The 23,630-nt window shown below is 34.9% G+C and overlaps 4 protein-coding genes and 1 non-coding gene across 8 annotated transcripts; 3 read left to right on the forward strand and 2 right to left on the reverse strand.

Moving 5' to 3' along the window:
• Nucleotides 1-1,004: 1,004 nt before the first annotated feature.
• Nucleotides 1,005-3,239, forward strand: LOC106335152 (ribosome biogenesis regulatory protein homolog). The gene is made up of 8 exons (XM_013773593.1): nt 1,005-1,187; nt 1,648-1,798; nt 1,951-2,002; nt 2,138-2,266; nt 2,403-2,520; nt 2,594-2,777; nt 2,848-2,961; nt 3,067-3,239. Exons 1-8 carry the CDS (start codon nt 1,093-1,095, stop codon nt 3,178-3,180), a joined length of 957 nt encoding a protein of 318 aa, XP_013629047.1. The 5' UTR covers nt 1,005-1,092; the 3' UTR covers nt 3,181-3,239.
• A 5,885-nt stretch (nt 3,240-9,124) lies between these two features.
• LOC106335153 (protein VACUOLELESS1) lies at nt 9,125-13,936 on the reverse strand. 3 transcript variants are annotated; one of them, XM_013773594.1, is made up of 16 exons: nt 13,796-13,936; nt 12,430-13,288; nt 12,068-12,358; nt 11,841-11,980; nt 11,663-11,768; nt 11,479-11,571; nt 11,287-11,376; nt 11,072-11,185; nt 10,837-10,944; nt 10,654-10,727; nt 10,494-10,548; nt 10,195-10,376; nt 9,942-10,071; nt 9,748-9,850; nt 9,531-9,628; nt 9,125-9,431 (listed from the first exon to the last, which is right to left on the reverse strand). In XM_013773594.1, the coding sequence occupies exons 2-16, from the start codon at nt 13,270-13,272 to the stop codon at nt 9,282-9,284; spliced, it is 2,577 nt and encodes an 858-aa protein (XP_013629048.1). In that variant the 5' UTR covers nt 13,273-13,288; nt 13,796-13,936; the 3' UTR covers nt 9,125-9,281. The 3 variants fall into 3 exon arrangements, with proteins under 3 accessions (XP_013629048.1, XP_013629050.1, XP_013629049.1); XM_013773596.1 differs by lacking the exon at nt 13,796-13,936 and adding an exon at nt 13,740-13,757; XM_013773595.1 differs by lacking the exon at nt 13,796-13,936 and adding an exon at nt 13,453-13,693.
• Nucleotides 13,937-15,855: 1,919 nt separating this feature from the next.
• Nucleotides 15,856-17,822, reverse strand: LOC106331971 (OTU domain-containing protein At3g57810). The gene is made up of 8 exons (XM_013770414.1): nt 17,715-17,822; nt 17,500-17,635; nt 17,323-17,407; nt 17,170-17,233; nt 16,529-16,634; nt 16,409-16,463; nt 16,273-16,326; nt 15,856-16,192 (listed from the first exon to the last, which is right to left on the reverse strand). Exons 1-8 carry the CDS (start codon nt 17,737-17,739, stop codon nt 16,037-16,039), a joined length of 681 nt encoding a protein of 226 aa, XP_013625868.1. The 5' UTR covers nt 17,740-17,822; the 3' UTR covers nt 15,856-16,036.
• Nucleotides 17,823-17,862: 40 nt separating this feature from the next.
• On the forward strand, nt 17,863-17,935 carry TRNAE-CUC. The gene has a single exon. It is a non-coding gene; the product is annotated as a tRNA-Glu (tRNA).
• A 123-nt stretch (nt 17,936-18,058) lies between these two features.
• LOC106335287 (acetyl-coenzyme A carboxylase carboxyl transferase subunit alpha, chloroplastic) lies at nt 18,059-21,797 on the forward strand. 2 transcript variants are annotated; one of them, XM_013773766.1, is made up of 11 exons: nt 18,059-18,293; nt 18,484-18,824; nt 18,907-19,089; nt 19,154-19,314; nt 19,399-19,513; nt 19,597-19,751; nt 19,824-19,875; nt 19,951-20,019; nt 20,106-20,183; nt 20,256-21,445; nt 21,520-21,797. In XM_013773766.1, the coding sequence occupies exons 2-10, from the start codon at nt 18,492-18,494 to the stop codon at nt 21,420-21,422; spliced, it is 2,313 nt and encodes a 770-aa protein (XP_013629220.1). In that variant the 5' UTR covers nt 18,059-18,293; nt 18,484-18,491; the 3' UTR covers nt 21,423-21,445; nt 21,520-21,797. The 2 variants fall into 2 exon arrangements, with proteins under 2 accessions (XP_013629220.1, XP_013629221.1); XM_013773767.1 differs by having other exon boundaries at nt 18,490-18,824.
• The last annotated feature ends 1,833 nt before the right edge of the window (nt 21,798-23,630 follow it).

The following is a 23,630-nucleotide window of genomic DNA, read 5'->3' on the forward strand; positions in this document are numbered from 1 at the left end:
TTTTCGCATATGTTGAACAAATAAATGTACCGGCTTCACCGGAGTTGTTTGCTTGTAACTTGTGCCCCTTTCACAAATCATCGAGATCCCATGTCGTTTGATTTGGTTCTTCTTCTTTACCGATTACACACATATTCCTTTCATAAAGGAGTCAATCTTCATTCATCCTATTGGATCCGAGATCGGTGTTAGAGTGAAGTATCCTCGAAGGAAAGGGAGACTGTGATGGTGATTTTACCTTGGTTGATGTAAGGAGGGTCCAGCAGAGTCGGCATCGTTGTATGGTCTGACAAAGAATCATCACTAAATCAATTGAGTTTCTTCTCTGTTGTTATTAATCGGTATGGATAGGAGCTCTGGATTCAAACAACGGCTATGGTGAAAGAATAGAGGTCAAGGAGTACCCGTAGAAGGCTTTGTGGCGAAGAAGATGATATACAGATGGTGGTTTGATGTTGAGAACTGCCGGCGATGGAAAGCTATGTTTTGCATGTTTCATTTAGCCACGTTGCTTGTTCTTTTGTTTAGTGCTTACACGTGTAAAATATTTTGATTATGTGTTGTACTCCTATGCTTTTGGGCTTATGAAATGCAAAGACGACAAAAAAAAATTATACAGCCAAAAACATAAATCTACAGTTCATTCCAATCATCCCTAATCCCTAAGAAGAAAAAATAAGTCCAAAACCTTACTGATTCCAATTATATTGTATCTGACAAACAAAATCAAATGAACTCCAATAATTTTTTAGCTTTTATATGTCAAATTACATATACACAACTATTGATACACATGGTAAAAAAATATTATGGTTGGAATCAATTTAATTTAATTTAATCCAAATTTTATTTTTAATTAGTATTAGTTTTTTTTTTTTTTGATTTGGTTGAGTTCTGTATGCAATATGAATCTATATTTAAATAGTATTAAAAATAATTTGGTAGTCAGATTTGTTTGATACATAACCCTTCGGTTAATTTCTCGTTATTTAAATTGGTAGAGAGGAAGGTTTAACTCAAAAAAACATCGCAAAACCCTAACAAAAACAAAAGTCCTTTCTTCCTCCAAACACTGCGCGACGTTGGGAAGACATGGACACGGAGATGGACCAAATCTACCAGATCGATGTCGGAAATCTTCTCGCTTTCAATCCAAACCACCGCTTCTCTTCTGCTCCTTCTTCAAGGTTCGTCTTTTCTCTCTCTCTCTCCTTTCTCGTCTTTATCTTCATTGTAGCTCTTTGGCGACGGCGGCTCCTTATGTGATTGTCTAGTTTCTTGACTTTTAATTGGATTCATATGCTTACTTGTTGTTATGTTATCTATTGCTGAACAAAGACAAGTAAAGTTCGCATTTTTCTTTGTAAAGTTTGTTTCTTTTCTGCTGGTCTCCTACAGGAACTTAAACACTGTTTTATGTTTCTCTCTGTATATCTGTTTTGTCTTTATATCAATCCCTGAAGTCTTATTAATCATCCCAAATCATAGGGCTGTGTTCAGCTACTTGTTTTGGCCATCTTTCTCAGTGTTTTGTTAAGAGTTTGCGACTTGCTGTAATTAGGGACCAATGCTGAGTGTCTCTGTTGAGTGCGTTGATTCTGTTTGCTTTCTTTGATTTGTTTGTTTGCTTTCTTTGATTTGTTTTAGAGAGGAGCTTGTGAAGGAATGCGTTACGGAGGGAACAAAACTGGTTCAGGCGATAGCTGATACTCTTTTCAACTTTCCTTCTACTGAAAGTGTTGATGGTCCCCTTGTCCAGTTGCCTCCTCCTACCACCAAACTCCCTAGAGAGAAACATGTAAGATCCTCTTCTTAGTATTGGTTTTGTAAGTTGGCAAAATGAATCACACATGTATATTGTGAGAAGACAACCTGTTTGCATTTTGCTAGTCACTTCATTTTTTTGATTGTACTATGAGCATGCTAACCTTCTCCTTTTCTCTCTCCCAGCTACCAAGGCCTAAGCCTCCTACAAAGTGGGAAGAATTTGCTCTTAAGAAAGGTAAATAAAGCTGATAGAGTCTTTGTTATGAGGATTTCAAGCTTGGTTTTGTTCAGTCTTGATGGGTTGATTGTTTTATAGTTTCATGATAATAACGGGTTTGTTCCTAATTGTTCTTTTGGTGCTGTTTCTTAGGTATACAGAAGCGCAAGAAGGACAAGATTGTATACGACGAGACCACTGATAAGTTTAAGCGTCGCCATGGTTACGACCGTGTTAACGATGATAATGATATTCCCATTATTGAGGCAAAGGCATCAGATGGTAAGTCTTTTCTTATCTTTTGCTTCTCCAGAACCTTTCTTAATGAAGCATTTATGCAACTATTGTGATTAAACCTCTTTTGAGTATGGCGAGAAAGATATAGAATTCCATTACAATCTCTTTTGGCTAAGTGCAGAACCAGGAGAAGACCCTTTTGCCAAGAGACTGGATGATAAAAAGAAGAGAGTTGATAAGCAACAACAGAACCGTCTACAGAATTTGAAGTCAGCTGCAAAAGCTGGTGCTTTACCAAGGTATATATAACAACTTGTTCGCTTGGTATTGCAAATGTTTTTATAACTGATAATCCAAATGGTTTATTTGCAGCCATGTCCAACTTGCTGCAAGTGCATTGCCTATAACAGGCACCAAAGCTCAGCCAAAGAAACTTGGAAAAGAGGAGCTTGGAGATGTGGCGGGTTTAGCCGCTACTTCAACAGCTAGTGGTGGAAAATTCGATAAAAAGTTGCCTGGAGAGAAACCTCCTAAGAAGCAAGGCAAACACCACAAGGTACTTCTTACTTCTACCTTCTCTTTTGGTCTGATGATTTCTTTTTCTAATTTGTGGGGGATTTTTGCAGTATTTACCTGTTGTACCGAGGTATGGGTGGGTTGATGAGGAAAAAGAACAAACTAATAAAGTACTTGGCAAGTTATTATCAAAGCATTCACATGAGATCCTCAATGTTGGAAAGGTAAAAAACTGAAAAAACTTGTCAGCTCTCTCCACTCTGGTTTTGTTATCTTTATGTTTTGTATGTCAAATCTTGCGTTAATCCGGTGAGTTAAATGTGGTTTAGGCAATAAACATGTACAATGACAAGAAGGAGAAAAAGAAGTCAGGAAGATCAGACAAGTTGAAACCTAAGAAAGACATCACTAAGAAGAAGCCTTATGCCAACAAAGCCAAGTGAAGAAGAGACTCTCCACCTTGTTTTATTTTACTTGCTTATCTCGTAAAACCAAAAAAAAAGAAGATAATTACAAATTTTGTGTTTCGCATCTGTTACTCTATACTTCTGTTATATTTTAGTCTTTCTGGACACAAAGATCAAGAAGAGCAATCTCTCTCAGTTTTTTTTTTCTTACCTTCAAAGAAGGAAGATCTGACCAGTAATAGGCATAAGTGCATTACCTATAACAAAGAGCAAGATGAATAACTGAAAGCAGCAATCAGTAGTATATAAAAGCCACCGAGTAAACAAATCATTGGGGTGATAAATAAATAGTAAGAGCCAAGGAGGAGGATCACAGTTGTCTCCTTTGACAAAGCATAGCTACTAAAGTAGTCTCTAGCCTCCAAGAGTTCCGTTCAACTCTTTCAGAGTGACTCCTCGCTAGCAAACCTTTAATGGTTTCAACTTTTAAGGTATGTTATATACTATAAGAATCATAATAATTGGATTTGAATTTTATAATGTCCATCATTAAATAATAGTATATCTAAGATAGTCAATCAATTAATTATAACCCCCACACTTGCATAATTGAACGGATATTTTGTTTTTTTTTTGAAAAAAAGAAATCAAATTGAACGGAATATTGCAAGCCATAATTTAATACTATAATTTCAACAGAATATTGCAAGCCATTACATTTAATGGAATATCAGGTGGTTGTACGCGGTTTCGCAAGTATAAAAATTGTATGAAAATTATATATTATGTTTAAAATTTTATAATTTTGAATAATAATCGTAACTATTAAAATAACCTTTTAACTTTACATAGTTTGAAAATACAAAGTCTTGATATTGTATAATCTTAGAAGATTATTGAGATATAGTGATAATTCTATAAATTTTAATATAAGTTTCCAAAAGTCTTTTTATGACATAATTTGTGATTAATAAAAACCCGAAAATTAATGAACAAAAAATTATTTTTATAAAACTTTCAATTTTAGCATTATTTTGTCTACCACTTTATTTTATTTAGAAATAAAATAGTTACAAAGTTTTCATAATTTTGTTAAATCGCAAATCACACTTTCTCATACATTTTTGATTTAGTGTTAAATACAACACTCACAATTGGTTAACCAAACAAATTCATCCTTAAATTTTCTCCAGTCATCATACTATTTTATCAAACACTGATTCATTTAAAAGTATTTTTTTTATTTGGGTATCTTTTAAAATTATTATTTTCATTTAAAAAAAATTACTTTAATACATACCTATTTTAATTAAATATTATTAACTAATTATATATCAGAAAATAATATCTAAAATTTTAAATAACATGATGTCATTATTTTAGACATATATACTTAATATTAATGTGAGATTCAATAATTTTAGTACATCAAAATAACATGATTCTATATGTATAAAATTTGTTAGAACTTTGTTACCACACATTGTAAAAATTTACTTTACCGAAAAAATACATATCATTATTTTGTAAATCATTTTTAAAAAATTAATTTATGCTATATACTTTTGAAGCTGACGCTTCCGGCTTCTGTAATATGAAATTGTACCTATTTTCCATCATTGTTGGATCATCGAGCTTGTTGACCACAACAACCAGTTTAGACAAACCTAAACTTTAGGCTAGCTCAACACGTTGAGTGGTCCGTCATATCAACTTATCATCACCCCTTATTCAAATGAACCATTTTGACTGAAACCACCAAGACGCCAACGTTTGCTTCAAGTGATGCATGAATCATCTGCTCTAGATACTCCCTACGACCCTAGAAATAAATCAAAATCAATGTGGTTGTAACCCAGTTTGCTATGAAATAATCATCTGAAAATAAAAAAATAAGCGCACATAACCTATAAAACTTACAAGAGAAGAAGAACCGAAGAGCTTGGGAAAAAGAAATAGGCCACAACTTGCACTAACTTTGTATTTTAGTTTAGATGTTTAGTTTCTTAAATAAGATAACAACTTTTTCTTTATTTCATCAAATAGTACACAAATAATTATTGGGTTAATTTGCTTGATAACCATAATAGAAACAAAAATAAAAAATATAGCCATATGGATTAGATAATGTAACAAGTAACCATTTATTTACTGTCTAGTAATGATATCTTGTCGATCCTAACCTTTGATTTTATTCAACAGAAATTTTATATATAGAATAGTGATGATCTATTCAAAATAGTATAGAATATTTCCAGAAAACATATAATTACCACCAAAAAATAATCAAGAAAAAAAGATGGGGTTGTGATATGAATTCAAATCATCTTATATAAAATAAAATATTAGTAAAAATGTCTTTATTTAAAGCTACTCATCTATTTTAGGAGATATATGTATCTTTGAAGAAGTTTAATTATGATACATAGAAAATAATGCAATTAATTTTTCAACTAAAGAAACTATTGACAATTAATTTTACTATTCTATCAAATTTACTTACACTGGCTAAATGAGTTGTAAATATTATTCAAAGAAATTACAACACAAACGTATAAGCTCACTGATGAAATAAGAAAAAGACAGATTACATGATGTAATCAACACAATAATACTTGGCATGATGTTTCTACTATATATGATGTATTGCTAAATATAACGTTATTCTATAAAGTTATTCTATAAAATTAATATAAAATAGACATGAATATCCTTGTTAATAGCAATTTATACATTTTAAGAGAAATTTATATCCGTTTAAAAAGATTTAAAGTATAACATATGCAGAATAATATGTATGTTTTATAATATAATATAATATGAACGTACATATTATTTTGTTTAGATTTTAGTAGTTACAAAAATAAAAATAATAGTATCAAATTATAGAAATCTAGAATGATTTTGTTTAGATTTTCATCAAATATATTCAAAATATAATTAAAATGAAAAATAAAATATGAGATATGTTGCTTATATTTCATATAATCAAGTGGATTGGTAGAAATATTATATCATATGTTTTTTTATTTTTAAAATAAATATAAATAAATACAAACACCCAATATTATACTTGTAGAAGTGTAAACACATATGATATAATATTTTTTTAAACTATATATTACAAAATGAAATGTATATATCTAAGAAAATTTGCTATATTTTTATCTTTAGAAAAATGAATTTCTTGCATCAAGTAAGAATAATGGAACAAAGAATATCATTGATATTCATTAATAATTTCTTTACATAGTAACTCGTGGTTTGGATTCTGGTAGTCCAAAACTAAAATATCACACATGAGATTCAAATATAACTCTAAATTAATAGATAACTAGAGATAGATCCGCGCTGTGCGCGGATATTGTTATTCTAATTATTATATATATTTAGTCGTATATAATATATGTATATAATATTTTTATGTTATTGACTTCTATATAATATATGTCCGTACATATATTGAATTGTGATGGTGTTATAAATATGTTGTACATGGTGGGTATTTTTAAATGCAAAAAGTTAAAGTGCTGTACATGGTGTTTTGTTTCTTTTAGTTTTAGATGTTTTGTTTATAAATTATATTTTTTAAACTCGATAAATTTCAATTTTATTTTCTTTAATATAAATTATTATTTTTTATTTATAGTATTTAATTAAACTATGTAAAGAAATACATATGACCTATTCCTAGTTATTTTAGTTGTTAAAAAGATCAGATATATATGACCCAATATTTTATGGATTTACTTAGAAGATAAAAAGGATTGGGCTAACAAATTCGTTTATGGATTAAGCCCAATTATTAACAGAATACAATTCAACATATAAACATATAGTTTTAAGCCCAAAGTGTAACGGAATTTATTTCGGGGAAAAACGTGTAAAATGAACAGCTTTTGTTTAACTAATTATTGTCAATGTAAAGTTTCAAATCTTCAATTTCTTCGTGTCTCTCTCTCTTCTTCGATGGTTCGATCTAAAATTTCTCTCATCTAGACAGATACAATCTACGAATAAATCCATCTTCTCATCTACAATTTATTTCTTTATGAAGACATGCATGAGGTTTAATCTATCAATTGGCAAAAAAACAAAGGTTATCTTTTAAACTTAATTGGATATGAAACGTTTTAAGAATAGGGTTTGTTCATCTTTTTGTGGATATAGATATACAAACCGTGAGGTACACAAAAAAAAAGATATACAAACCGTGTAGATCAGAAGGACAATTGATAGATCGAGTATGGGATATTAAAACGTTTGGATCAGAGCGAGAATTGAGAAAATGAGTTTTAGATAAGGAAAACTCATATTTCAAAAATACCAGAAGCAAAATCAATCTCATATATCCGCAACATGTTTATTTCAATTGTGGAAGAATCAAAGGGTTTGGGTCGGATTTCTATTTTTTTTATAAAATCCGAAGTGGGACCGCATTACAAATAATTTGGGTTTGGTTTGGGTTTAAAGCCCAAAAATCCCGAGAGCCCGAGTTAAACCCAAAAACATACTCGGGTTATTCGGGTAGTTCAGATTTTTTATATATATTTTATTTATAAATTAAATTTTATACATATTAAATTTTAAAATTTCAAAATATTCGGATGCCCGTTCGGTTCTCGGTTTGGTCTCGGCTCGGTTTCGGTTTTTTGGATTTAGAAATATAGGAACCATTCAGTTTTTTGTAACTTTCGGTCCGGTTTCGGTCTTGTTTTTTTCGGTTCGGTTTTCGGGTTTCAGATAATATGACCATGACTAATAGGGAGGTCGTAATATAAGGAGGTAAATCTTGTTGAAAATTTAATATTTACTTTTTTCGAATATATAGTTTGAATCAAATCCTATCAAGTTGTTATCGATTATTTGGTGTGAAAGTCAAGTTAGTGTAGATTTGATCAAATCTTTTCTCAATAATATCTTTCAAGTGTTCTTTTAGGTAAGGATTATATTTACAGAATTGGTAGATATGAATATTATTTAAATTCAAAAATACATATGATATCTAAGTTCTAATCTTATTAGAAGAAGACTTGTTAAAACGTAAAATAGTGAACATGAGATGATTGAAGTTTATATACTGACAATATTGTGTTCATAATGCCAGGTTTCTCTAAGTCTAAGAAAGAATCAGCCAACTTGGAGCCAACTATTATCTATACGAAAATGAGATCGAATAAGAGTTATTGCATTGATAATCTAATTATGAAGCAAAGAGAATAAAACATATTTATGTCTTCGTATGATAATGATGTTTGTAAGATATCAGAATCAATCAACTTAGAAGCAAAGAGTATAAAAGGCGCCAAGTATCATCTATACGATAAGAAATCCAATGAGAGTTATTGTATAGATAAAAAATTGTATATAACACTCGGTCTTGATTTAAATTAATTCGTGTCAATATATTGGCTTACTTTTAATAGATAACGGTTTAATTTTAGTTATCCGGTTTTATTTATAATAGCAGTGTGTTATATAATAATTAAATTGTAACAAACTTGAAATAGTCCATAAATAAAGCAGTTTTCTAAAAGACTTCAAAGAGTCCAAAACTTAATGACAACTTTTGTGGTAGATAAATTTAGGACTCTATTTTAATAGAGTAGATATTATATAGATGGTATATGGACTTTGTTTTATTACACGTTCACTTTTTATACCATTCTCACCTTCATAATACATTTTTTCTCTTGCCTTCAAAGAAGGAAGATCTGATCAGTAAGCATAACCTACAACAAAGAGCAAGAGGAAAAACTGAAAGCAGCATCATTAGTAAATAAGAGCCACTGAGTAAATCATTGTTAATAAATAAATAAGAGACGAGGAGAATCACAGTTGTCTCCATTGACAAAGCATAGTACCAAAATAGTTTGTGGCTTCCAAGAGTTCCGCTCTTTCAAAGTGGCTCCTCGCTAGCAAACCTTTAGTGAGGTTTAAGAGCAATTGCTTATGGAATTATATAATAAATATTACACAACTTAGGGAGAAATCAATTCAACTTTTTCACATGATTTAATTTACTCACTCACAATCTTTTACACTCTCTTGTGAGTTTAGTTACAAAACCAACAAAAAATCTCCAAAAGTAGATAGCAAATGACATGTCGCTGTAACTTGAGGATCACTCTAAAGCTCTAGGAGACTCCTTGGAAAGGCATCTTCAGGGTATCAAAAATAGCATTCTGTGAAAAAGTCTTCCTGAATCTCTCCAGCAATTCTCCTCCATCATTTGCCTGAGCCGCTGCATCTGCCGCTTCCTTAGCCATTCCAATACGAGCATAAGCCTGAGACACCACCACAGAAACAAGACTCACAATAAAGGCTTTGATAGATTTAAAACAATATCGAATCCACGAGCACATATGTTTATATGCAGAGCATACCTCGCCTCTTTCAACAAGATCTGACAGCTTGGGGATGTATTTTAGAGCTTCCGCTTTCTCATCTGCATCGATACATGCCTCCACAAATGGACGGAATCCTGTCATGATATAAATGCCAGTTAAAACACAAGATAACTCAAGAGACGAATATGCTTGCCCTTAAGTCTTAATCCCAGACTAGTAGAGGATGCAAGTGTCATAAGGCTGTAAAACTGACCTGTTGGTGGTCTCTTTTCCTTTGAAAACTTCTCAAGCGCTTCCCAGTCTTTGATTGTAGCCAGAGCAAATGTTTTAAGCCAATACCATCTCTTATCAGAAACCTGAAAAATTCAAAAGGTACTGTGGTGAAGATGGCGTTCTTACGATTATTCATCGCACAAGAAGGGAGGAAAACAAATAATCCAATGAGACCTTGAATTCTGACTTCACTTTTGCTGCAGCGCGATTGTTACGCAGGACAATACATGTACGTATTGTATCATTGATGCTTGAATCAACAAAGATAGCCTGCTTCGTACTAGCTTCTAGCTCATGTTGTATCCTAAACCATGTAGCAAATAAAACAACAGATAACAAAATAAAAGGACAATTAGAAGAAGAACAAAGAATACAGAGAGACTGCCTTAGAAGAAAAAGGAGCATACTGGCTTACAATCTCTATTACCTCAGGAGTTTTGCATGCTCCTCAGCAGCCTTAGACTCGAAAGTGTGTTCCTTTGTCTGAGAGAAAAGGTTGCTGGCTTTCTCCATTAGTTTTATCCGTGGACCGTGCAACGGAGATCCTTTACTAGCCATTGGGTTTTTCCCCATATCCCATGATTCTTTCCATAAAAGGAAAGCTACCTCCTGAAACAACCAGCATTTCTTTGATGGTCAACTTCCAACATTTTAACGAACTGGCCTAACTTAGCTTCTGAACAAAGATAAGTAATCAAGGAACAACAACTAGATCATGATACGTACATGAATCTGACCCGTAGATAAAAAGAAATCCTTTAGAAACTCCTGTTTGTGACACCTACAGCAGAAATATTTTTATAACATCGTTAGATACTTACAAAATATGAGCAAGATAATCAAGTCAAGTCTGCTGTCTGCTACATTGAATAAGTTTTCTTCCTACCGTGCATAAGCTACGAACAAATCACGTGCCAAAACTCTGCCTTGGATCATCGCAAAGAACTCCAAAGGAGGCCTCTGGTCAACCCCCACAAATTAAAAACTAGTTAGTTCTTTTTGTTAGCACCAGCACAACACACAGATTTATATTTTAAGTGTAACTTCAAGAATAAACTACTCAACGCACCTTTTGCCATATATGAAATATAACAAGATAAACCAGGTCGGTGTCACCACTCTCAGTTGCTTTCACTAAAGCGGTATCTTCCTCCCCAATGCTTAGTAAAAGAGGAACCTAGAGTTACAGAAAGTGACCACAAAAGATGTGAAACTGTGTTTTTACACTAGTTCATTACTTGAATGCCTTTGTTACTTCTGCATTAGGAATCCTAGCAGAAGGTGCTTATCTAAGATAGACAAACCTGTTTCGTGGAGCGTGGTTCATGTTCAACTAGCATTGCAGCTAACTTTCGACGTCCACAGTTATCAGCATGAGTGGCCACTGCAGCATAAGATATTCCTTTGCATAGTTGGAGCTGAAAATTCAATGTAACATCGCTTCTTTTAAGTCCACGTGTTTCCTCCATCTCTATATACATATCTTGCAAAAAGACTAATAATAAACTAGAATTTGAACCTTATCAAGTAAAATTTCGAGAAGATGAGCATCTGGAGTTGATGCTGAAGCAGTTATCTTTGCACACGCCCAATGCATTATCACCACTTCCTACACGACGCCAATAATTGAAAAATTCACAATCATTCTACGACTCGACAGAAGATAGAAAGAGTGAGTTGCAGAGTGAAAGTAGAACAACATCTGACTTACTTTATTCATTCCTAAGTACTCAGATATCCGGAGCGCAAGAAGGTGGGAATGAGCATTGATTAGGCGACTAATCAAAACCACTGGTGTCAATAACTGCAATCCATATAAAATTCATTAGGAAAGAGTAGCTGCAAGTGTTTGCAATACTTTCTTTCTCGAGAAAAATTATATAAACTGCAAAGACCTTGTACTGTTGAATGCTAAGAGGTATGCCAATATCAGGATCACGAACGGCATTCAGAACCCTTAAAGTTCTACAAGTCTCTTGGACACGGTCACGCTGAAAATTGCTGTCACAGCTCACCGAGCGTTAGTCTCAGAAGTTAGATTACTGGAAACTCAATTTTTTCAAAAAAACTAACCTGCTGAAAGCTTGTCCATAACTTGCCGCTCGTAACAGAGCCCTCTGACGAGTTACATCAAATTCATGGCCAGCAGCATCAATGCAGGATTCAACAGCCTCAGACAGTGATGAACGAATTAGTCTCAAATTTTCATCTGCCTGACAGAATAAGAGCAAATTCAACTTCTTCATCCATATCAAGTAATATTAACTATAAAACATTTTCATTAATAGTAATATAGATACCTTAGCACTTCGCCTGTCAAAATGATCCAAAGCATCATATAGCAACGCTGCAGGTGATGTGCTTCCAATCTTAAAGATTGACTCAGTAGAATCAGGTACTCTTTGCAGAAACTCAAGGCTCGTGTTAGATAAAATCCTCACTCCATCGCATTCTGGGATAAGAATCACAGGTTCATCGTAGAAATAGTGGACTGGATCTCCCAAAGGACCCACCATCATTAAATCCTCATCCCAATAGAGCAGAACACTATCCATCCCACACCACGCCATTTGCTGAGGAGGAAGAGCTGACTAGAAAAAAGTAAAGACACAGATTAAGTCACCACAGTCTATGAGAAAGAACAAAACATATTAATGCACACCTCACAGCTGTAGTCAATCGCAATTTGTTTTGATTCCATGCCAACGACAACAACCCGGCCATCATGAGTGAAGAGTGTAAGGAACTTTCCATTAGGTGATACAATCATCTTCTGCACCGGTCCAATCAAATTCCCATAATCATCATTCTGCATCTCAGAGTCTTCGCCACTAGGCTCATCGAACCTAATAGACTGTGCCTCGTCCTCATCCACAACATAAATCTCATGGCCAACCGCTACCAACACCTCAACGTTCCCAGACATGGTGTACTGAGGCTCCCTCACAGCTAAGCAAGTCGGCTGAAGCATATCGTCTTCTGTTAACCCCGGGACATCAGCAAGCTTATAAGGCTTCATCGTCTTAAAATCCGAAATACAGAACAACTGTCCTCCTTCCGTCAAGCAGACGACACCGTTCCCCCAGAAGACACACTCCACCACATTCTGCTCAAAGCACTCTTTCCCCATCGTCACATTAGGCTGAATGAGCTCGGCGTGGATGTTGTAGCGGTAGATGGTGCCGTCTTGGACAATGGAGATGAGTGTCTGATCATCTGACCATGACATCCCGATGAGGCGTCCCCCAGGGTGCTTCCAGACAGTCTCAGAGAGGAGTACACCTGCTGAGTTGAAAATGCGAAGCTTTCTTAGAGCAGATTCGGCGTAGAGTTGGACAATCTTGGAGTCGTCTCGAATGACTGCGATTGGACCACCGAAGGAGGCACAAGCGACCTTGTTGCGACTTAAGTCTACATGTTTCCATCTCATCTGGTAGATCTCAGGCTTCCTGTAATATCGGTTGTAGAGAAGCTGCCATTCCGCAGCAACAGAGACGTTCGCCATCTTGTTTCGTCAGAACCTGTGAAGCAATAAGCCTCAGGATCATACAAACAGTGAAACACAGACACACTAGAGCTTCAATAAGCCCCAGATTCATATGAATAGTGACATAAACACATACTACTACTGTACTTCAGATTCAATAAGCCTCAGATTAACACAAATAGTGACACACACACGTACCACTAATGCTCCAATAAGAGCGAGTAAGAACCATATAGACTTGCACAACATCAAAAGGGGACTAGAGTAGCAATGAATTGGACTAAAAGGAGGAAACTTTTTAAAAGTTTTATGGACAATTGATCATGTGAAATCGCAATTTGACACCATAGAGGAACCGTTCCGAAAGAGGAAAATTTTCAATTCCAAAGCGAAACACTTTGCAAATTATATGATTGACAAGAGCAATCGAGATCACTAATCAATCAATCTCTTGAGTTGGTCTAAAAGACTTTTAGGATACAAACATTCGACAATGAATCTCCACGATTACATATTCGGCAGGAAGGAAGAAGGGACTTACTTTAGAAACGAAATCCACGATTGGTCTTAAAGGGAGACGAAGCTGGGTCACAATCAAATAGAGAGAGATCGGGAGCACACAGCCTCGATCCTGTTTTTCTTAAAATAAATTTATCAAAATTCCAGGCCTGCAGAAATTAACCGAATCAAACCTGCCAAACCGAAACTAAATTTTTGGTTTTCAGTTTGGTTTAAAGAATTTAATTAATCGATTTTTATAAGAAGTCGACTATCCATTTAGCAATCGGTTATTTCAGTTTTTCTAATCCTGACTAAACTATATCAACTAACCAAAATTAACTGAAGTTATCCAAATCTTCAACCAAATTCAACTACTACAATTCAAATGAAAATTTTCAAACTTTTAATTTTTTTTTTTTTTTTTTTTAATCCAGTATCCGACCACTTTGCGTGATCGACTAGCCCACCGGGCCGAAGCCCAAGCCATTACAGGATTTTTAAGCGTCCACTTAAGGGCCCCTGGTTACGCGAAGTGGTCTGGAGGGCGGGAGACAGCCCATGTAAATACCCCCCGTGGCCGGGGCTCGAAGTCGGGTGGCGGGCACATCAGCCGAGGTTCCTTTACCACCAGACTACGAGGCCCGGTTAAAACTTTTAATTTACTTAAAGAAAATCTGAACTAAAGTTCAACAACCAGACTAATCAATTCAGATGCATAAGGATGTGATATTAGATTCAAAAATTTAATTGATTTCGAAAGAATTTAACTGATCTTGAAAGAATTCAATCAAAAACATAAATAATAAATTTTAAAGTATTTTAAATATTTTGATGAAGATTTTAATGTATTTTTTTAATTCTTTCATTTTAGATTTTAAAGGAATATACTTTAATTTGATAGAAACCAATTATTTTAAATTTCATGAACTTCTTGAATCTTTATATAAAATGCACAAAGAAGGAACAAAAATTTTACTCACGAAAGTAATAAAAACCATAATCATTAACATATCACTATATAAAGATGTAAATATAAAATTATACAGAATATAAAAAAGTTTGTTCATCAAAACAATAATATATTTTTAAATTGATAACAAACATTACATTTCTAAATCTATCATATTAGATCTAATCTCTCTGATATCTAATTTTTATTCGGCGTCGACGTATGTAACCTACAAATTATCTTTCAATCTTTTGATCACTCTGATACACCTCTGTCTCTATTTGACGATATATCATCCTTTGATTCCAGATCTTAGCTTTAAACCGGTTAGTCAATCGTAAATCTTCGACAATACTACTGGTATTCTTGTCTATGTTTTGTTTTCAAATTTCAATTTGCAATTTGAATCTTAAGAATTGTTTATTTACATTTATAATATATTTCTATTAATTTTTTTTCCAAATACAATTACTATGAAATCCACCAAAATTTGAATAACACAAATATTTAATAGAATTAGAAAATTAGTGAACTAGATAACACATGAATTTAAAGGGGTGTTATTCAATTAACGATTTACAATAAATTATTAATGTTTTGTAATCTATCAAATTTTAAAAATTTATTATAGTTTAATTTGATGGATTCTAAAATCTCTACAGTATGCATTGAATTTTGAGTTTAATCATTTATTCATGAGATTCCATAAAAAAAATTTAAAATCAATCCAAAATACAAAGAATATTAAAATCCTTAAAAGTTGAATAATACTAAATTTTAAAAGCAGGATTTAAATCTATCATTAAATAACACTAGATTTTAAAATAATATTTATTATCATCATTCGAATAACTGTGGATTGTGTTTAAATTTTTAAACTCTATTAAACTACATTATTAAATAATAACACCACCTAAAGTATTTTAATAGAATGATTTTAAATACATAATCCAATAAAATAAAATTTTACAAGAATTGATGAAATACATAATACATCAATTATAACAAAAATAATTCAATGTAAACTTCGATTCTTTCAAATTCATTTGAATTTCTAAAGTGAATATCTCACCTAAAACTTCTAATCGAAAAGAGACAATTTTGAACTGAACTAAACTATATCATTCTCTAACCAAACCCAAACGCAAACAAAACCAAATGTAGTTCGGTTGAGTTTGGCTGGATCCAAAGAAGTCAAACCAAACCGAATCCAAATTCAACCCACCTCTAGTAGAGAAGGGAGAAGTACATATTCATGTTTTTATTTTTCCATTACAAGTTTTAAACAAATTGATTCCAACAGAAGTACAAAACTCCAATCACTTAGAGGGTCTAGCGAAGCAGATCATAATGGTTTCTACCACTGTAAAGAAGCCTAACAACATTCTTCTTGTTGTTCCCTTTTCCCCAGCCTCCTCTAAACTCGGCTCCATACTCTGCAATCGGTATAAAACCCGACCCATACCCTCCTCCTCCTCCTCTCCTATGCTGCAAATCAAGATCGGAATACAAACTGAGACCTGGTTGTTTTACTAGAACAAAAGAAACAAGGATTCTACTCAAGATACCTCATGCTCTGGTATGTAGACGATGATGGGCTGTTTACATAGCTTGGAAAGAACCTGTTAAAAGCAAAAACACCGTGGCTTTGAAAATTGATAAGGAACATTTTGAGGTTTACAATGCAGAGAAGCTACTACTCACTAGCAACTCAGACTCTCCTCCCCAGAAATCATGTCTTCCAATCCGCTGACAATACCTGAAGCAAAACGTCATTTAGCTCTGACAAAATGAGGGAAGCAGAAATGAATTGTTGTGACTCACCGTTTCAGAGACTCATCCACTGTAATAGCTATTAAAGCTTCTTTGTACTTCTCCCTTTCCTTGGGGTCATTGCATATAACCTCTTTCACAGCCATTCGTAGTTCATCTGTGCACGTAATGCAAGTTTTTTTGTTGTTGTTGTTTGCCACACAGAAAAACATGATGATCAATATTAAAATGGATAAGGTTTCTCAATTACTAATCAGTCAATAAACCAAAGAATCCACAAAACATTTTAGCAGTGTTCCAACAAAGCCACAAGGGCAACATACTTGAAAAAACCGGACAAACTCAGCAAGCTTAACTCAACATCAACCTTTTGATTTCGAGTTTCCAAGAAAACCCTAAGGCCAACATACTTGTAAAAAACTACATTTTTTTTTTATGTCTTAGTTATCAGAAACACAGAATAAAACATTAAAAGATGGTGAGTAAACAAGGGTGTGATGAGATCGAGCCAACAAGCTTAACTCAGCATCATCAACCTCTTGATTTCTAAGCTACTTATCAATAAATGAACCTAGAGAACCATAAGGCCAACAGATATTGAAAAATAACTCCATTTTCGATCTTTAAGTTTACAGAAACACACAATAAAACACCAGAACATGGGGGAGTAAAGAAGGGTAATGAAGAGTGACCTGCATCATCTCTCTCTCTCCGGGGATTGATGGTAAGACCCTTGTTAAAGGCCATTCCTTTCACCTACCATTAAACAGTTTCTTCAGAAAACTCAACAATAAACAATCCACGAGTTATGTCCACATAGCAAATAAAAAAGGGTACAAAAATACCAAAGCTCTAAAGAGACAGCGACCATCCCCAGTAACTCTATCCACAGCGTACTGCTCAACCTTCTTCGCTGCCGGAGACCCATTCCTGGAGATTGAGCATAGAGAACAACACTAGTGCTCAAAAAACTCACAGATTACCCTCGTTTTGAATCAAAAAAAAAAAACAAAAAAACTCACATGGAGGAACCGATTCTTGCGAAGAAGGCATAGCTATTTCCCTGTAAGAAGGAAGCAGAGGAGATTGAAGGAGTAGGGGATGAAACAAGCTCGAACCGAGCGAGCCCATGTCTCAGCTGCTCAAGAAGAATGTTATCTGCTCAAAGAGTACAACATTGATGCTCGGATTAAACGATAACAGATTAACAAAACGGATGCAGAGAAGTGAAGTTTACTGTTCGAAGGTTTTAGCTCCTCCATGGATATAATAATCTCTACGGACAGAGGATAAGAGACTGTCTGAAACCAGAAGAGGGTGACCAAAGACTATAGCCATGGAAGTATTTACGTCTACAACTTGCATTTCTCGTTAAGAAACAACTATCCGTTGTAGTCTAGCTGGTCAGGATACTCGGCTCTCACCCGAGAGACCCGGGTTCGAATCCCGGCAACGGAGCTTTTTTTTCCTCTTTTTTATATTTATATAAATAATATATTACAATCTCACACGGACGAAGCCACACGTGCCAAAAGTCACTCTTTTTTATGGTTTAACGACCAACCGGAAAAACTCTGGCAATTGGCAAGCATCTGAACTAAGCTGTGTATTTGTACTTCTCTTCTGCCTAAGAATTATCGAAACACTTCCACACAATATCCACGCGCTCTCGCGTACACACACTCACTTGTTTTCTCATTTTTCTAATCGACGACGATCTCTTCGATGCTCTCACTACTTTCCTTCTGATCCTCCACCGTCTTCATCTTTGGATCTCTCTCTCTCTCTCTCTCTGGCATTATCTTCTTTCTTTGAGGTGAGTTCTCTTGTTGAGACCTTTGGTATTAAGATTTGGTTGTGGGAGCAGTGAAACGAATCTACCCATGTTTGGATTAAATCATGAATCACGCTTTTCAAAGTCAGCAGCTTTACTCACTCAATTTGTCCTTTTTGGTTTCTGTCCTTGTCGGATTTGTTCAGTTGATCTGTTCTTTTTTATTTTTGAGGTAAAGGAATGGCTTCAATGTCTCATTCATCCATAGCATTGTGTGGAGCTTCTGCTTCTGCTTCTGCTTCGGACCACCTGCGTAGTTCGACCAATGGTGTCTCACTGAGAACCCTTGGGAGAGCAATGGTTGCATCCACCAAAAGAAACAACCTGTACGTGACAGCTCGCCTCAAGAAAGGCAAAAAGTTCGATCACCCCTGGCCTTCCAACCCCGACCCGAACGTCAAAGGAGGAGTCTTGTCTTACCTCTCCACTTTCAAACCCTTGGGGGACACTCAAAAGCCCGTCACTCTTGATTTCGAGAAGCCACTCGTTGAGCTCGAGAAGAAGATTGTCGATGTAAGAAGAACTAATACTACTAACTCTATTGTCAGAAGCCAATTTCTCTTTTTAACATTGGTCCTTTTGGTGGTGGATGCAGGTGAGGAAGATGGCGGCTGAAACTGGTTTGGACTTCACTGATCAGATCATCACTTTGGAAACCAAGTATAGACAGGCGCTGAAGGATCTTTACACGCATCTCACACCGATACAGCGCGTGAACATTGCACGACATCCCAACCGTCCTACTTTCCTTGATCATATACATAACATCACTGACAAGGTCTGCTCTCTCATTACTTTTTTTGTCATACATTGGAGATAAACTTTTGTTTTTTGTTTTTCAGTTTATGGAGCTTCATGGAGACCGAGCGGGTTATGATGATCCAGCCATTGTGACTGGTATTGGAACCATTGATGGGAAACGTTATATGTTCATTGGTCACCAGAAAGGAAGAAACACCAAAGAGAATATAATGCGTAACTTTGGGATGCCTACTCCTCATGGGTATGTTTGTCTTTTAGAAGTTCATGGTTTGTTGTTAAATAGTTAACAACACTCTCATTAAATCTTCTGTAATGCCAACAACAGTTACAGGAAGGCGTTACGGATGATGTATTATGCAGACCATCATGGTTTCCCCATTGTGACGTTCATAGACACTCCTGGAGCCTATGCAGATCTTAAATCTGAGGAACTCGGACAGGTACATGAACTGTCTTTTATGTTTGAAGCGTACTGGTTTGTCTTCATCACAGCATTTTTTTTTGTCTGTTATGTGTATAATAGGGTGAAGCGATTGCCAACAATCTGAGGACAATGTTCGGTTTGAAAGTGCCGATTCTTTCTATTGTCATTGGAGAAGGTGGTTCTGGAGGTGCCTTGGCTATTGGCTGTGCTAATAAAATGCTGATGCTTGAAAACGCTGTTTTCTACGTTGCCAGGTAAGTACTTTCCTCCAATGTAAGAATATTCTTACAGGTTGGTTTATTCTGTGTGTTGTTATGCTTTCACAGTCCAGAGGCATGTGCAGCGATCTTGTGGAATAGTTCCAAGGCTGCTCCTGAGGTATGTACACTGTTCTGCTAAGTGATTGTGTAAATATCTGATGTTGTTAGAGTTGATTGAAACTCTTGTACGCAGGCTGCTGAAAAGCTTAGAATTACCTCCAGGGAGTTGGTTAAGCTTAATGTAGCCGATGGAATCATACCTGTAACTTTCTCTACCTCTAGTCTATTTGTTTTAGCCTCTTTTGTTGCTTTGGTTTGATGAGTTACTCTCTCTTACATGTTGTACAGGAACCTCTTGGTGGTGCTCATGCTGATCCTTCATGGACGTCGCAGCAGATAAAGATTGCTATCAATGAAAACATGAATGTATGGATAGCTACTTGCCTCAAAGCTGGGTGTGGATCAAAGAATGTTCTGATTTTTTTTTTTTTTTTTCAGGAGTTTGGAAAAATGAGTGGGGAGGAGCTGCTGAAGCACAGGATGGCTAAGTACAGAAAGATTGGAGTGTTCATTGAGAATGCACCAGTAGAGCCAGAGATTAAAGTCAACATGAAGAGGAGAGATGCTGTGGTCTCCAATAGCCGGAAGCTGGAGGGCGAGGTCGAGAAGCTAAAGGAGCAGATACTGAAAGCGAAGGAGACCTCTTCTTCAGAGGACCAGCCTTCAAGTGAAGTTCTTAACGAGATGATTAAGAAACTTAAATCAGAGATCGATGATGAGTACACTGAAGCTGCAAGAGCAATGGGTTTGGAGGAGAGACTAACAGCAATGCGCGGAGAGTTCTCAAAGGCCAGTGAAGAGGAGCATCTTGTCCACCCTATTCTGATTGAGAAGATTGAGAAGCTTAAAGAAGAGTTCAACACACGTTTGAGTGAAGCACCTAACTACGAGAGCCTCAAATCTAAGCTGGACATGTTGAGAGACTTTTCAAGAGCCAAGGCAGCTTCAGAAGCTGCTTCAGTGAAGAATGAGATCAATAAGCGGTTTCAAGAAGCTGTGGACCGTCCTGAAGTTAGAGAGAAGGTTGAGGCGATCAAAGCCGAGGTGGCAAGCTCAGGAGCATCATCTTTTGAAGAGCTGAGTGATGAGCTGAAGGAAAAAGTTTTGAAGACGAAAGGGGAGGTGGAAGCTGAGATGGCTGGTGTGTTGAAGTCAATGGGCCTAGAGCTTGAGGCTGTGAAACCGAATGTGGCTGAGCAGATCTTTGTTCCGAGCGAAAACATTCAAGAGAAAGTTGAAAAGCTGAACCGAGAGATCAGTGAGAAGATTGAGGAGGTGGTGAGGGCACCAGAGATCAAGAGCATGGTTGAGTTGCTGAAAGTGGAGAACGCAAAGGCGAGTCAGACGCCAGGTGATACTAAAGTGAGTCAGAAGATAGAGACTCTTGAGCAGCAGATCAAGCAGAAGATTGCAGATGCTTTGAGCATGTCAGGACTGCAGGAAAAGCAAGAGGAGCTTGAGAAGGAGCTCGCGGTTGCACGTGAAGTAGCTGCAGTGAAATCAGAGGAGAGCTTGAAGGAAGATGATGATGATGATGATGATGATGATGATGATGATGGTTCAGAGTCGGAGAAACCAGAGATCATTAACCCCAGCTTCGCCTGAAACAACAAAACAAGACATTGTTTGTAAGTCACTGACATGCTTTTAAAATCATTGGCAGGACCAAAACAAAACGCTAACGCAAAGACTAAACATGCAGGATCTTGAAGCTCTTCGATTGCATTGGTAAGAGGCTTTTCTTAGAACTATCCAAGATCTGACCAATAGCAAACATCAACGTAGATTCTGGAACATGATTTCTGGATTGGATCAAGAGTGACTTTTGTCTTTGAATTCATTTCTCTGTATTTGTTATGTCTTGTTTCATTAGAACACTAGTTTTGTCGTTTTGAGTCAAGTCTCACTTGACAATACGTAACACTTTCCACTCTTCTGTTCAAACCTTTGATATATTTATAGATTTTGTCAAATGATACTCAATTTGCAGTCTTGAAGAATTAGTTTTAGAAGAAACTGGTTTCTACTTTTCCAAACAAGAGTGGAGGAGAGATAGCAGGGTGAAAGAAAAACGAATTACATACCATACCTCAGGTGAATAAGGGAAAGTAAAAAGAGGTGAGATCGAACATTCTGAAGCAGCTGCACAAAATAGCCCACTAGAATCCCAAAAAAAAAAACACTACAAGCAACAAATCAGACAAAATATGGTCATGTCTAATAGACAAATATATAAGAGTATAACGTGAGCATACAGGCTTTCCTTGTAACATAATATTAGTGGAACCAAACCGTGAACTTGCAACCGAAATTCATAGATTCAATAGTTAGAAAATCGAGTCCAAAAGTCCAAACCCCAAAAGACTAATTCCAACTACAACGTTTCCTAGCACCACATAGTCCACAGCTAAAAAAATCATACATTCGTGACTTGCAACTTACATCCATCCATTCATCTGTGATTCAATTTTAGTAAATCTAAATTTATATTATTTAAAAATATTTAAAATTATTTGATTTCAATTTTCTCCATCAACATATTTTTTTATAATTTTATAAATTATTTTTAAAATTTAATACATGAGAAGACTTTCGTGGAAGACATCCTTGAAAGATTTTCTGGAAGACTTTCGTAGAAGACATTCTTGAAAGATTTCTTGGAAGACTTTGCATTAGGCGGTAAAACTAATTTCTTAAATTAATTATTAGGTGAGAAACCTAAATTCTTGGAAGACTTCGCATGTATGAAGTCTTTTATAAAGTCTTCTATTGCATTATATGTTAGAAGACTTCTTGGAAGACTTCGAAAATAGTTTTAGAAACCATAAAATCAAATAACTAACTAAATAGTAAAAACACTTCATTTAACTTAAAACCAACTTATAAAGTGTTTAATATACACAAAACTAAACACATATAGGTCAAATTTATTTATTTTTCTGAAAGTTAGGATTTCAAGATCTAACTCTAAAAATACAAACAATACTATAACATATGTTTCCAAACTCTAAACCAGATAATATCATGAATCAATCTACATTCACTCATTTATGTTAAAAACAATTCATTTTTGATATATCTTAAATTATATCATTTACAAATGTTTATAATTACATGATTTCTATTTTTTTCTCATATAAATATTTTTTATATAAAATTTAAATTATTTTTTAAGAGCTAATGTATGAGAAGACTTTCACGGAAGTCTTCCCACGCGGAGAGTTATAATAGTAAAAATTAATACATGTTTTTTGTTTGGTCATAAGGGGCTAATTGTAATTTTACTAGTCTTTTGATTTACGTTTGCATTTGATTGAATTTCGAGTATATTTTTGCATTTAAAATCAAGTTTTTAGTCATTTTTGGCAAATTTCCATAAAAAAAAAAGTGGAGGAAGTTCATACCCATTAGAATGGTTAGAAATGTTGTTCGAGAATTCTATTGTAAAATAGTCATACATGTTTTTTTGGGTGTAAATAGCCATAAATGGTTCCATTTTCCAATGTATTGTCGACTAATATTATCTATGGGGACAAACGTGAAACCTATTTTCGCGGACCAAATTTTCTGCAGCAGTAATTTCTGTTAATGTAATCTGAATAGACCAATTTTTTGTAATATCTAGATGAGATTTTTTTTAAATAAAATAGCAAATTAAAAATAAAAAAACATCTCCATCTTCACTTCATATTTACTCTGTTTTCCACTCTTTTTTTGAGTAAAATACGAAGTATGCCCTTAGTATCACATATTATCATTTGTGGCACTGAATATATGTTAATTTATCATGAATAATACTGTAGTACTAATATA

This window comes from Brassica oleracea, chromosome C3 (assembly GCF_000695525.1).
Source record: "Brassica oleracea var. oleracea cultivar TO1000 chromosome C3, BOL, whole genome shotgun sequence".
Taxonomy (NCBI): Eukaryota; Viridiplantae; Streptophyta; class Magnoliopsida; order Brassicales; family Brassicaceae; genus Brassica; species Brassica oleracea.